We start from the raw sequence: 13638 nt of genomic DNA, 5'->3' as shown, positions 1-13638 counted from the left end.
GTAGATGCCCCATCCCTGGAAACATTCAAGGTCAGGTTGGACGGGGCTCTGAGCAACCTGATCTAGTTGAAGATGTCCCTGCCCACGGCAGGGGGGTTGGACTAGATGACCTTTAGAGGTCCCTTCTAACCCAAACTATTCTATGATTCTATGATTGCTCTTTTTCTGTCCCCTCTGAATCTTAATCCAGAATTTATGATCTTACAGCCTATTGCCGAAGGAAAGAATAGAATGACACAAATTCAATGCTCTCATTTCATTATTGGTCTCAGCGGGAAGAGTGGATGAACCCACACATGAACAGCAAACAACAGAGCTGTGTTTAGAAGTTGGCTTTGGGTAAAAAAAAAATCTTTTTTCCGTATCAGCAAGCTGTTTGTAGTTGCTTGCATCTTTCCTCTATTACCTTCTGAGAAAAAACATCTGAATTCGCATAAAAGCAGTTTAACCCTTGGCTTCTATGGTCTCGTGATATGCTTTATATACATATTTCTCTTCCTTGTTAATCAGCTTCTATGTGTATGTGCACTTGCGCTTGATAGGAAGGAGAAAATGTGAATGATCTCTTTTAGCTAAATGCTAGCTGATGCCAACAAACAAGCTGAGCAGGGACTCAAGAGGAGTGAACTCAGGAGTTGAAGAGATTGCTTCTTGCAATGTGTCCTGAAATTCCCAAACTCCCTGTTTTGGACCAAAGTTGATAGCAGTGATTGATTGTGTAGGTTGATTTTAACAGATCCAAAGGGTCGTCCAGTGAACAGATCGGTTCAGCTCATCTGCCTCTGTACCTGCGGGAGGGGTGCAAGTAGATGGGGTAATTTTCCAAATCTCTTAGGAGCTGTTTGCATGAGACTTCTGAGCAATGAGAATGAGCAACCTGATTTATAGTGCGTGTGAACCAGTGACCCAGTGAGCTGTGTGGTCCCCGAGTGTACCTTTGCTTCCCTTAGGCAGTGCTGTGAGCAAAGGTGGTTCCCGAAGCCTGCACTATCTGAAGTTTTTCTGTAGCTTCCCACTGTTCCTCGTGGCAGCAGCTGTGTCCAGGGCACGTGCGTGTTCCCTGTCCCCAAGTGCATGTGGGCAGGTGGCAATCATGCTGCTTTATCAGGATGGTGTGAGGTCTTATTTCTGGCTTTATAAGCAGCTGAAAACAGGAATTTGAACGTCTCCCAGTTGACATTTGATACATGAGAAGCAACCTCTGCTTTTCTTTCCCCTTTCTCTCCCAAATTTGCAGTGTTTCCTACTCCCGGGGCACACCACATATTCCCCCTGCCATGCGGCACCGCCTCTCATACTCCTTTCAGCTCGAGTCGGGCTTGTGGTGGGAGGTTTGCTGGAAGCTGGTGAGCGCGGACGGCAGGAGAGGGGATCGAAACAACGCGTCTGTCAGGTGCAAGGCAGATTGTACCATCTAATCCCCCGGCTGTTGTCTGCAGCATTTGTCAAGGCCTCCGCTGGCCGGCTCCATTTCATCAGAGGTATCACTAGCATTCATCTAGGCTGGCAGCATTTCAACAGCTGTTAATCCTCTTTGTATCTTTAAGCACTGTGACCACTGACAAGCTTCTATACTCTGAGGTGTCAAAATATCTCAAGATAGCTGTGGTGATGGTGGTTGGGGTTGGCTTTTTTTTAATCCAGACGCCTTCTGATCTGTTGACCTAGACTGAACCTGATGGAGAAATCTGTGTCCTGGTGTCAGGTTTTTGCTGCTGCTGCTTGATGTTCACGAAGAATTTTGCCTAAAATCTGATTGATTTCTAGTTCCTCATGCTTGCGTTGCTTGGTTTTCTGTTTTACGTGTTACCGCAAGTAGCGCATGTTTCACTGAAGTTGTAAGGAATGTGGTTTAATGTCAATGTGAGAATGAGCTGGCAGGGTTTTCTCTTTATGCTTCAATTACTTTCCTTCCTGAAATAACCCTGAGAACTCCGTCTTCTGCTATATTGTTTTCTTACTTTCTTTGCTATATGTTGTGGAAAGGGCCTGGACAGTGTAGCGAGGTGTAGTAGTGAGTGTTGGAGTTTCTCTGCATGTTTGCAGCCAAGGAGGAATGCTGAATTAAAATTACTCCAAATTTAGCTCTAAGTTTTAAAACTGGTTCCCTTTGGAAGGGGAATTTTTAGTGCAAGAGTGTTTTGGGAGGAGTGGGGGAGCAAGGGTATAGCAACAAATCTGTTGTAGAAAAGCAGCAGGGTAAAAGAAAGTGGTTCTGTTGGTCTTTAGGCTCTAGTTATGTATTTTTATAACTTCTTGGTGTTTTTATTATTTGCTACGAACCATCATTTAATAGCAGGGGAAAATCTTTCAAACTAACATTTCTTTGTTTAGTTTGTTTGTCCTCTCTAGAGAGCTCTCTCCCCATATGACAAAGCTCTGATGTTCTGAAGTTGGCTCCCCTAAGGCTCAGCTTTATTGAGAGAAGTGAAACATTTTAGGTGGTTCATTCATTCTTTCTGTGTCTCTCGTTATTTGAGCCCTTCTGGTGTCCTTTGGTCATGTTTTTAAACTTATTTCTGCAACTAAGACTGCCAGGAGCTTTATTTAATAATAGTTGAGGTCTCATGTTCAACTTTTCCTTTGTGAGCTGCCATTTTATCTCAAGCATCAAATATTGTGAGAGTAAATTAAAAGCAGCGTTGATGTCTTGTAATTTTGTGTTGAATGTTCTCTTTTACTGTGCAACTGAATATTGTTTTACGAAGCTAAAGGACTTCACTAAGACTACGGGCAACTTGGACTGTTTCAAGTGCAAATACCACACCTTGATCCTGCTGAATAGCCCTTGTGTGTGGGTGGCTCTGCTGTAAGTCACGGGAAGTGCATAGGTGGTTCCTGGCTTGGTTCCTCATTTGCAACCTTATCATAAAGTCCTAGATTTTTGTAGGCCATTGGAACATTATCCCCTGCTGTCACAGTGTGACAGGGTAAAATACTGAAAATGAAGCAGATCTTACATCTGAAGATGTATAGATGAGGATACTTGGAAAATTATTCTCTGTAAGTAGAAGCCCCAAATCACAGATCCTGCCATGACTGTGCCCATGCTGAAAGGCCTGTCTCTTGCTCATTTAGCCCATTTGTTGCTCATTTAGTGTTTAGGACAAAAAGTGAATGTGACTTTCCCAAGGTAGGAAAGGGCCTAGAGGCCAAGGAAAACCTGTTTATCAAGTCTGCTTGTTGAACGAACTCAGGTTTAAATGGTAAAACTGTTTTTCTTACTTGGGGAAGCATTTAAAAATACTGATTCATAGCACTGGAAATACTGCTTCACTGGTTTTTAGGGTTTTTGAGGGGGAGGGGGGAAGAAGGAGGCAGAGAAGTCTGACTCAAAGGCAAGAGGCCCAGTTGGATCACATGCAAAGAACTTTCCTTTGCATTTTTAAAACTCAGCAGCTTTCATCTTCAGGTTGAAGGTCTTCTGTGCCCCTCCTTGATCTTCGCATTGTTCCTTGTGGTTTCTTTGAGGTCGGGTCTCTCCTCCTTTCTCTCACTGAGATTCTTGCCTCTCCATTCAGGTTCTCTCTTGCCTGCTTTTCATCAGCTTTAGGATCCAGAGCTATTTCATACTGGTTTCTTTCCCAGCTATTTTTGTCCATGTTTGTAGTTGATGTTGCAGATGGGGCTGACCATAGTACTGGGCAGTTGAACTCTCTCTCTGATAAACTAGGCAAGGTTGTGCCACAAGCACTTTAATCAACAGCGCAACGAATAAATTAATCTATTGGCTATTTTTTCTTTCTTTAGGTGGGTTAAATGCCAACCTCATGGTGGGTCTCACGTACAACATATTTGTTCCTGTTTTCCTCTCCTGCTGTTGTTTCACTGCAGAGTGCTGCAGGCTAATAGTATCTGACGGGGCTACTTCCTATTGCCTGAAAAATGTTTAATTTCACTACCTTGCTTTCTCTCTTTCCCACTTTCTCTCATTTTGATCTCTCAAATCCAGTCCCTCTGAGAAATCAGACAGTATGAAATATGAAAATTGCTTGGATAGTAATTGGAGAAATGGTGAGACTTATGAAACCCATGGAGATAATGCTTACATCTACTTATTCACATTATTTAATTTTTAATGGCAAATTTAATTAATGAAGCACAGGTCTTGTGGTTTCATGTGTGAATAAGTAACAGCAGGGAGCTGAAAGTCATGAGATCTGTTTACAGGACAGAGAAAAAGGCTCCATTAAAAGCTGAACTTTTTATTATAGGAAGGAGTAAAATGGGTTTAATAGCATAGAAGTTTGACCATTATGTAACAAGTAAGTAAATGAAAAATTTAATGACAATTTGCTGGCAAAATGCATTTTGAAGTGGTTACTCATCCATGATTTCTCAGTTTAAGTCTGTCTCCTAGGTCAAAGTTTGGAAAAGCAAAGTCTGTTCTGTGGGTTTTTCGGTATGTGACATAAATTCAGGCACCAGAGATAAAATGCTTAAATATAGCACCTTGAAGCCTAGGCTCTGAAAACCTGTATTAACCTTCCAATTAGCTAAGCTTCACACAACTTCACTGATACAGGCAGCTGTTATCCCTCGCTTGCAGATGGAGAATGGTGACTCGTCCAAGATTGCACAAGTGGCAGAACCGCTAATAGAACTTGGGTTATATCTGTCCTTTCCTTTTTCTAACCACTGAACAATATGTGTCGTCTCATCATGTGCAGGACCACAGCTGCATTTATGGGAAAATAAATGAAGAAGAGCAAGAATAGTATTCTATATAAAATGACCGAATTTGGGGAGAGATGAGATAGCAGCTAGAACCGGCCCTAAATGAATAGCTGTCCTCGCTTTCAGTACCATTTTGTCACTTTTTTGATTGATTAGTGCATATTTTCTGCATGTGCCTTTTCAGACTAAGGGCCTTGCAGATGAGTTTTGAGTGAGGCAATTGCAGCTATTTCAGTATAAAGTCCAGAGGCTTTGCCTAAAGCAGCTCTATCAGCAGTTTAGTAACACAAGACCTTGCAGTGAAGTTGCTGGGGGTGCACAGCCATTCCCTTCTGCTGTTTGTGCCTGGGAGGCTTGTAAGTGCAGCCGAGAGGAGGAATTCATCCTCCATGTTCAGCGGCTGAGCAGTTGTGAACTAAAACTCTTTCCATGCAAGCTCAGGAGAATTTAATGCAAACCTCTTAAGCCCTGCAGCAAGACACTCCAGACTCTGTTTGGCAGTGCCTTAACTGATACCTGATACACCTTCCTATGTTGTTAAAAGGGAAACAGGCTGCATAATTTTCTTTTAAAGAATAAGTAACATAAGTAGAAGCACTGAAATGTAAAATGGATTTTCCAGTGCTAGCAGCCAATTTTGATACTTGCATGTCAGTAACTTACAAGATCCTTCACAGCAATTAAGGAAAAAAGAGAACAAAACACAACCTAACTCAAAATAACTGGGTGCTGGAAACACCTTGTTTTTGTGGTTACATGGAATAATCAAAGCTGACAGTTGGTTGTTAGTGACCTTTTCCCCTCTTTCCCTTCACAAAGGTGAAGCGCGGAATGGAGGACATGTTGTGGCCTTGATGCATTTTGCTGAAAAGAAAATCAACTTTTAAGCATTTTTTTGTGTTCTTTGAACTGAATATGCTGTTTGTTGTTGGAAATCTTTATTAATTATAGATGATAACTTTGTGACGGGATAAGATCTGAGATGCCTTTAATTTTTAGAGCTGAGCATTATATTCTTTGTTTCAGAATGCAGAGATCTACAAGCTGACATCCGAGCAGTACCAGGAGGCAGCCACCAAGGCAGAGGAGTGGATAAAGTGAGGAGTCATTTTTGTTCTTTTCAGCAGTTCCAGTTGCATTTCATAATGCTCTGTGTGTAGCCTCTCGATATTCCCGTAAACGGAGTGTGAAGTTACCTCCTGTCAGGTATTTAGGGGGCTGAGGAGTTATAAGCTAGCATCCTCTCCTTCTGTGCCAAGCTTGACAGAATTTAGTATAAAGTTGTTAGATCTTGCACGGGAGAATGAGCGAGAAGACATGGACTTAGAAAATTCACATTAAATGGGAATATTTACTAGGGTTTTCAAAATGGCAATGGAACATGTTTAATCTGTTCAAACTTTGACCCAATGTGTTTAACCTACACATTGCAGCATTGGGCTAGTGCATGGGAGTAGGAAAAATGGCACCACTTCTAAAATTTTCATTGTCCAGGGAAGAAAAAGGTAAACAGCCTAAATCTTACCCCTGTAAATTTCAGTCAAAATAGAGTTGTAATTATCATGAATGTTTTCTTAGAATGGGTGCAATGATTTTTCTGACCTTTTTTATTGGCCTTAGCACAATTAGCGGACCTTTAACGTTGTCTTTTTACCATGAGCATATTTAGTGTCTAAATTCCATTTGTATTTGCCAGTAGTGTTATATAGCTTATTGTTCCACATGCACTAACAGCTGTCCAAGAAAAAATATTTTCTATAATTCTTTAATATTAATGAGTCCAAAGCAATTACACTATCAAGAGCAGCACTCGGATCTCAGTTGGGTAAACAGTTGGCCAACATGCAGTAAACTGGAGTAGCAACATATGTAGTCCAGTTGGGTCCAGTCCAGACTGTATGATACTTAATTGCATAAATAGATAATATAGTAGTGATGAATATGTTAGTGGGGTGTGCAGTATATTGTGCTGTCTTTATTTAAATTTATGTTTGGCTGCCAAAGCATCACATAACCTGTTGTAATTTCATATTTCTGTTTGGACAGTCAAGTTGCTAAAGAAGCCAAAACAAGGCAGCTAACACATTGCGTGCATTTTCATGCAGTTTTCCATAGTAGAATTCTAAATTCTGGTTTTAAATAAGTTTTAAAAATTCATAGGACATAAAGTTCTGACAGTCTGATCAGTTCAGTCTTTTCTTGGATTTGCTTCCGCAGATGTGCGATCAGTTGTTTGGAACACATGTAGCAATGATTTATCCTTGTGACTTTGTAAAGGAAGAGATTGGGACCTTGGATTATGTTCTTTACTTGCTATTACAGACTGTTACTAACCTATTTTTTATAGTACTCTTAAGTTTGGTTCCTGAGGTTTCAGTTTCATTTGGTCTCTTCTGTTTCTTGTGGAGATGAAGACTGGTAATGTAGGAAACTCAGGAATGCAACCATTTCTCGTAATGGCTAGTGGCTGAGACCAACGCAAATGCTAATGACTTCTTTCTTTCAAGATTCAGAAAATGTGTTTATGGTCTCTTAGGGGTTCCTTTCCCTTTTCTTTGAGCCTTCATCATCTGCCAGTCCCTGGCTTCTGGCCTTATTGTACAAAGCCCTTCTATTTGAAGGCCGTATGAACTTGAGCCGTCATAACGGGACAGACTCCTTAGGCTCTCTTCCTCGCAGCCGAAAGAGACACCTGCCCTAATGTGAATTTTGTGTGAAAAGATAACATGGCTGGGGGATGCCTTGAGAAGGGACGAGCTGTGTGGCACTAGTGAAACTGAGGGAGAAGGTGAACATCATACTTTCTATTTCTTTACAGTAGAAATTGCCAGCAATAGCCAGGATTGCACTGAGCTGTGTGCTGGAGTGCATGATCTGGGATAATGCCCTTTGATAATTGTACATGCAGGAAGAATCATTGCTTTGCCCCATCAGCCTGCAGTGTATGCACCTCTTACAGCAGTATGCAGTGATCCTTTTTGGGATCATCGCCTTGGTGCACAACGCGCCGTACAAACACGCTCAAAGAGTGCACATGCCTCACATGTGGGTCATGATAAGGCTGGGACAGGGACAGGGAAACTTCCTTCGTACATTGGCATTCATGCTTAATTGGTAGGACTTGAAGTCTGCATGTTGTGAGGTCCTCTTGTTAGGTGTTGTACATTCAAGTCTTTCTACGGCATGTTTATGGTAATAAATTACAAGATGCTGTGACTTCAGTGGAAAGAATAGTTTGCTCATCCTGTTTTGCGCTTTCTTATTAGACACACAAGCACAGTAAGTGCTAAGATAGGTAAGACTGATTTGTGCAGATCTTGTAGCTTGGTTGGCAGGAATAAACTGACACTCCAGCAAAATTACATGAACTGGAATATAGCCGAAGTATGAATGAAGCGCAGGTCTGCCTGCTTCCAGTGCTGGACTACGACAGCTCCTGTAACGAAAGGAAACCAGGAGTGGCACTTTCTCCATCTGCAGAGGAGAGTGCATCTTTTTCCCATAGTGTCTCTTCCCTAGCTTATATCATCCCTTTTTCACTGAACTCTTTGACCTACCCCTGGCACTTGTGCCTTGTGAGACCTATCTACCCTGTATTTGTTGTCTTCTGCCACTGTGTATTAGCATAGCTGATGGAAGAAGAGGGGAATAGAGCTGAGGCTGTTTCCACAGTGAGTACCCTGTTTTTCGGAGTCCATGTTGAAGCAAAGATAAGAAATATCTGAAACAAAAAAACAGTGTTTTCTTGGCACTTACTGACTTTTGTAATTCCGTTATCAACACCTACAGCTCTGCACAAGTGGTCAAGTGTTCCACAGACTATTTCCTCTCCTTAGTGATTATCAAGCATTGCAGGACTTAGGAATATTGTACAAGCTTTCCACCAGTGACCCTTCACAGCGTGCCTGCGAGGTAGGCAGGTGACCTTCCTATCTCCCTTTGTATAGAAACAGAAGTGAAGTACTTAGTGCTGAGCTTCATATTAAATCACCGACACAGTCATTAACTCTTGGTTTCTACTTCAAGGTAGGATGCTAGGCTTGATGCCTGCATGGCCTGACTTCTTCAGTTGACTTTGCTCCTCACCTCTTCACCTGAACCCAGCCTGCTCCTGTCTCTGCAATCCTCCTACCACAGCGTCTCCTTCTGCTTTGTTCTGGGCTCTGTCCAACCTGTTTCTTTCTCCCAGGAAGAAGATCCTAGCAACAAGAAACCACTGAGCACAGCTTTCAGCACCTTAAGCAACTTGCCCTTGTTGCTTACATGCTGTGGTGAATTGGACAGTTGCCACGGACATATTGTCTCAATGATGTTGTTATAATTGGTGCATTATTATTTTTCTCTTCTGTTAACCAACAGAATTAAAGTCTGGGGACCTAGAACTTTTTTCCCCCCTTCCTTCCCTGTTTAGCAAACTGTGCACATCAGTAACCACCCACAAAGGAAGCAGCGTGTAAATAAAAAGCCAGTGCTCCCCGCCCTTCACTTCATTCCACATCCTTTTCTCAGTGTTCATAGAGCCATGACTCAGACTGGGTTTAGAGAAGACAACTTGCTAATCCCCTCCCCGCTACAGAGACTAAAATGGCATTTCATTCCAAGCTCTATTAATGCGCTCGCTCCGGCGATAAAGCAGCACTCCCAAAAGGCAGTGGCCAAATTTTTTTTCTGTTGCGTTGTCTTTGTCTTCTTTTGAGTGTTACATTTAGATTAGCTTCTGAGGATTAAATGTTATTACAGTCCCTGAATCTGTTAAGGGGAAGGAAAAAAACATCAGTAAAGAGGTTATGGCTTAGTGCAGGCACTCTAGATTTATTCTCAAAATGCTGGTTTTTTTTTTAAATTTTATTTATTTTCTTTTGTGAAGGTTGTCTTATCACATTTTTATTTTATTTTTGTAGTTGTTAAATTTGGATGCAAGAATTGGCATGGGTGGGGGTGTGACTCTCTCTAAAAGGTAAAGCTACAGGAGTGGAGTGAGGGGATTAGGAAGCTGTTAAAAGATAAAATTGTTCTGAAGCAGTTTCCCTCTGAGATCTCCTTATAGTTTGCAGAACTCTTTCTGAAGCTGCTTACCGATGGCTGTGTTGCTTTGCATGTTGTGCTGAGAGGACAGCATATGCTTTGCACTGTTATCAAGGAGTGCATAAAGAACATCGGTATCTTATCCTGATAGGGATCAGCCTTGAATCCGAGGCAGCTTTCCAATGGAGAAACTGCCAAAGAGATTTACTCCATATGGGACTTAGTATCTAAGAGTTCCATTTAACGGTCCTAAGATCTTTAAACTTAATGGACATGAGTATTTAAGGTGATTATGTTAGAGAAACTGGCACGTAGTAAGTATCCTCCTGGGCTGAACGTGGAGTAGAGAACCACACTGACTCAGTGGGGGTAGGGGGAGAAAGTTCATAGATAGACTGTCCGCTGTGAACAGGGAATTTATGGCTTGCTTTCAGTACTCATGGAAATGAAGGTTTTATTGAATTGCACAAAATTTTACGAGTCTGATGGCCCCTCAATTAAAATGGCAACACTAACTGGAACCTGGAGGAACTACCTTTTCTTTTTTTCTTCTTTTTTTTCTTGTTTGTGTAGATCTGGAAAGTTTATAAGATACTTATGTGGTGATACTTGAGTTTATTAATCTTGAAATGTACTACGAGGCCTCAGGTATTTCAACAGAGGGCTGTGCCCAGGAGTCAAGCTCTGAAATAGTTATTATGTGGACAGTCGTGAAGCCCAAGGAGAGGGAGGGTAAAGACATCATAGTTTTCAAAGTTGCTCTGGGATTTCTCCTATCATTAGATTAGATAAATGATTAATTCAGTGTTGAAATTAAGAGCCTCTGCAATAGGGATTTAAGAGTTTTCAGGAATAAAAGACTGATTACTGCTGGGAGCTCATCCCCAGCCTTATATCAACATAGTGCTTTTGTGCCCTGCAATGATGATACCTTCACAAAAAATGGTTTGGCTCCATCCCCATGCTGTTCTTCCCTCAGCACTTGGTTTGTGTTAGTTTTTCCTACTTCTGTCTGTGCTGAGTCTGTTTCGTGTAATCTTTAAATAAAGAGATGAGTTATTAGTCAAAGCTTTGCTGTTTCTCACGTTTATAAAGTTGCTCTTAGTAGGAAATTGCAATACTGCTGTAAGAGACTATAAGGCATGAGTTTCCCCAAAGTTATTTCAAAAGAAGGTAAAAGAGTAGATGAGTCAATTTTGACTTTGTGTCATTTTACATGGTGTGAATTTTACTGAAAGAAAAACCTTCTGATCATTTTCAGTTCTGCCTCACAAAGATTTTCACTCGTTTACATTAACATATAAACATTTTCTTTACGTATTCTGGAAGGCCCGTTGTTAAGCAACTGTTTGTACCAGTGCATTGATTTCCAAGCAAGGTATGTTCCCCTACTACTTTAGGAATATGGTTTGTGGTAATAGAAGTCGAATATGTGTAAGTGGATTTGTGTAAATGTTCCAGTTGGGCCAGATTATTCTTTTTTGCACCAAATTTTAAATCTTGAAAGTTTATTAGGTTGTATACTTTATGCAAGCTGTCAAATCTTCTTTCTGAAGTTCAGTTCTTGGGGTATACTAAGATACTGGTTCTAAATAAGACTTTCCTTTTGCCCAGTTAGTAAAATAATGTTCTAATCTAGTGTTCACAGTATTGTCTGCATGATGATATCATGCACAATGAAGGATGACTAATAAATCAGTCCAATGAACTGAGATTGCAGTTCTGTTAGTGCTGAAAAACTGGTGTAAAATATTAATATATCTTTTCAAAATTGCAAGAGCATTTCTTCAAAGGTACATTGGTAGAACTTTGGGATTTATAAAATAAGACCTGAATAGCAAAGGAAGAGGTGCCAAAGAGACTATGTAGTCAATTAGGGATGTTTCTATTGCTATCGATTTTTACATGGAAAGCACTTGTATTCTGTAGTCATGTTGCCATTATAAAACCCTTAGATCAGGGTTTGTTGGCAGGCTAAATCCAGATTGTTTTCAAAAGCATGGATATTTGTGCAGCTGTTAAAACAAACCTCAGACATACTTTGTGCATCAGAGTACATGAAATATTTCCGTTCAAAGCTCTTTATCACGCAGAATGCAGTGAAAATAGCAGTAGATCTCTGCCCTCAGATTGGGAATTACATATTCCTCTGGGTACCACGGTGGAAACAAGGTTTCTCTAGGTTTCAGAGTATTTTATTGTGTATCTAGATGTGATGACAGGCCCACACCAAAGTCCAGAACTTCTTGTGCCTTTGGTCCCCCCCTCCCCTTGGCTTGAGTTGCAAAAGTATCATGACTATTAATTAATGACCCAGCTCAGCTTATTCCTGCTGTGTTTTTCTGCCTCTGTCTTCCAGCGTGTGTGTTGTATAGTGAGATGGTGGTAGTGGCACGGGGTTGATTTGTAGTGGATTGAGGTTAAAGTTGTCTGGGGAAGCTTTCCAAAAAGAGTGGTGAATTAAAGATGTCAGAAGCAATAATGCCTGAGAAACCACTTGTTACCAGTGAATTAATGACTTGTTTGCTAATTAGCAGCCTAAGGCAAAGTTGAGGTAACACTCCTAACAATCTGGTCATTAATTCAGTAGCAACTGATTTCAAGGGCAATGCTGCTATTTTGAACAGTAATTGTATTCCTGATTCTGGATTATACGCGCTGTGCAAAATGTCTTTACTTACTGTTGAGTCAGAGTCTCCTCCTGGAGTGATGGAGGGATGATAGGAGAGACCAAAGGCAAGTACCAGTGGGGGAAATCTGAGGAGAGAAATAGCTTGTTCTGTAGGTCAGAGCTTCTGTATCTCCACCTTCTGAGGAAATAAGGACTGTGGCAGGACGGCTGTGGACACCTTCCATCGTGGTGATCCATCTGCACAGAGGAAATTGGTGGTGTTTGATGTTGTTGGCTGATGAGAGATTGAGGTCCTTTCCTCCCTTATAAAGGGAGAGAAAAAACATCTCTGCCATCAGACCAGGCTTCGATGACTTAATTTATTTTATTATTTATTTATTTGGTGTGATTTTGATAGTTCATGAAGTTACTCTGATAAAATAGGTTTCTAGAATATGGGGTCCCATCAGCTTTTGGAGTCTCAAGATCAGGTGGTACTCAGCCTCCTGTGAGAGGACCTTGCTGGGGTTGGTTCTTCCTTCCTATCCTTTTCTTTTCCTTGTTAGTCCTGGAAGTGTCTGTTACCTGCCTGTCTGGGATATACACATACCGCACCAACCACGATCGTAACATTTGGCCCAAAAAAGTGGCGTTTGGAAGACAGGAGCACTTGCTTGTTCAGGGATGAATATTGTTTCTTTGGAGAGAACTTCTCAGCGTTGTGCTGACTGTGAGTGCCACTAACAGCACGATGGAGCAGCCTCAAGTAGGCATGGGTCTCATTAACTCACCTGAGACATTTCACGTGCTCTTCTCCAAACTTAAAACCATGTTATCTAAATTATTTTCTATAAGGATTTTTTCAATTCTCTGAGGACTTCTTGAAATTATAAAATTTATTTAAAAACAAACAAAAAAAAATCCCAACTTCCTCCCAGAAACAGACTTCAAGGCTTTGTGTGTGTTCTTTGAAAGCACCATTATTGATGTTCTCTGGGGGATGAGTAGCTGCTTACTGGGGATCTTGCTGAGTCAGTACTCAGCAAATTGCACAACATGGTAAAAGGGGGCACTGTAGTTTTGAAGATTAGAGCATGTGGGCAGAAGCAAGGAGATTTTTTTAATAAAGTGAATGTTTAGCTTCAGATCCAACCTGAACTTTAATGCTGGCAGCTTCATTCTCCTCTCAAAATTTGTTTCTGCATCTTTAGCAGGATATGCCACTCTGTCAGTGCAGAATATACTAATGGACTTATATTTTTGTCCATCACTGATATCCCTTTGTGTAATCTGGTGTAAACTGTAGGGACCTAGTACAGTGCTTA

The 13638-nt window shown here is 41.1% G+C and overlaps 1 protein-coding gene across 1 annotated transcript in view; it reads left to right on the top strand.

Annotated features, from left to right (window-relative positions):
- CHCHD6 (coiled-coil-helix-coiled-coil-helix domain containing 6) overlaps positions 1–13638 on the top strand; it is a 109229-nt gene that overhangs the window by 61562 nt on the left and 34029 nt on the right. The window contains 1 exon segment of the mRNA XM_019473428.1: positions 5704–5774. Within this exon segment, the coding sequence (XP_019328973.1) occupies positions 5704–5774 (71 nt within the window).

This window comes from Aptenodytes forsteri, unplaced genomic scaffold (assembly GCF_000699145.1).
Source record: "Aptenodytes forsteri isolate BGI_AS27 unplaced genomic scaffold, ASM69914v1 Scaffold53, whole genome shotgun sequence".
Taxonomy (NCBI): Eukaryota; Metazoa; Chordata; class Aves; order Sphenisciformes; family Spheniscidae; genus Aptenodytes; species Aptenodytes forsteri.
The sequence above is the reverse complement of the archived record's forward strand: the minus strand, read 5'-3'. Positions and strand labels throughout refer to the sequence as shown.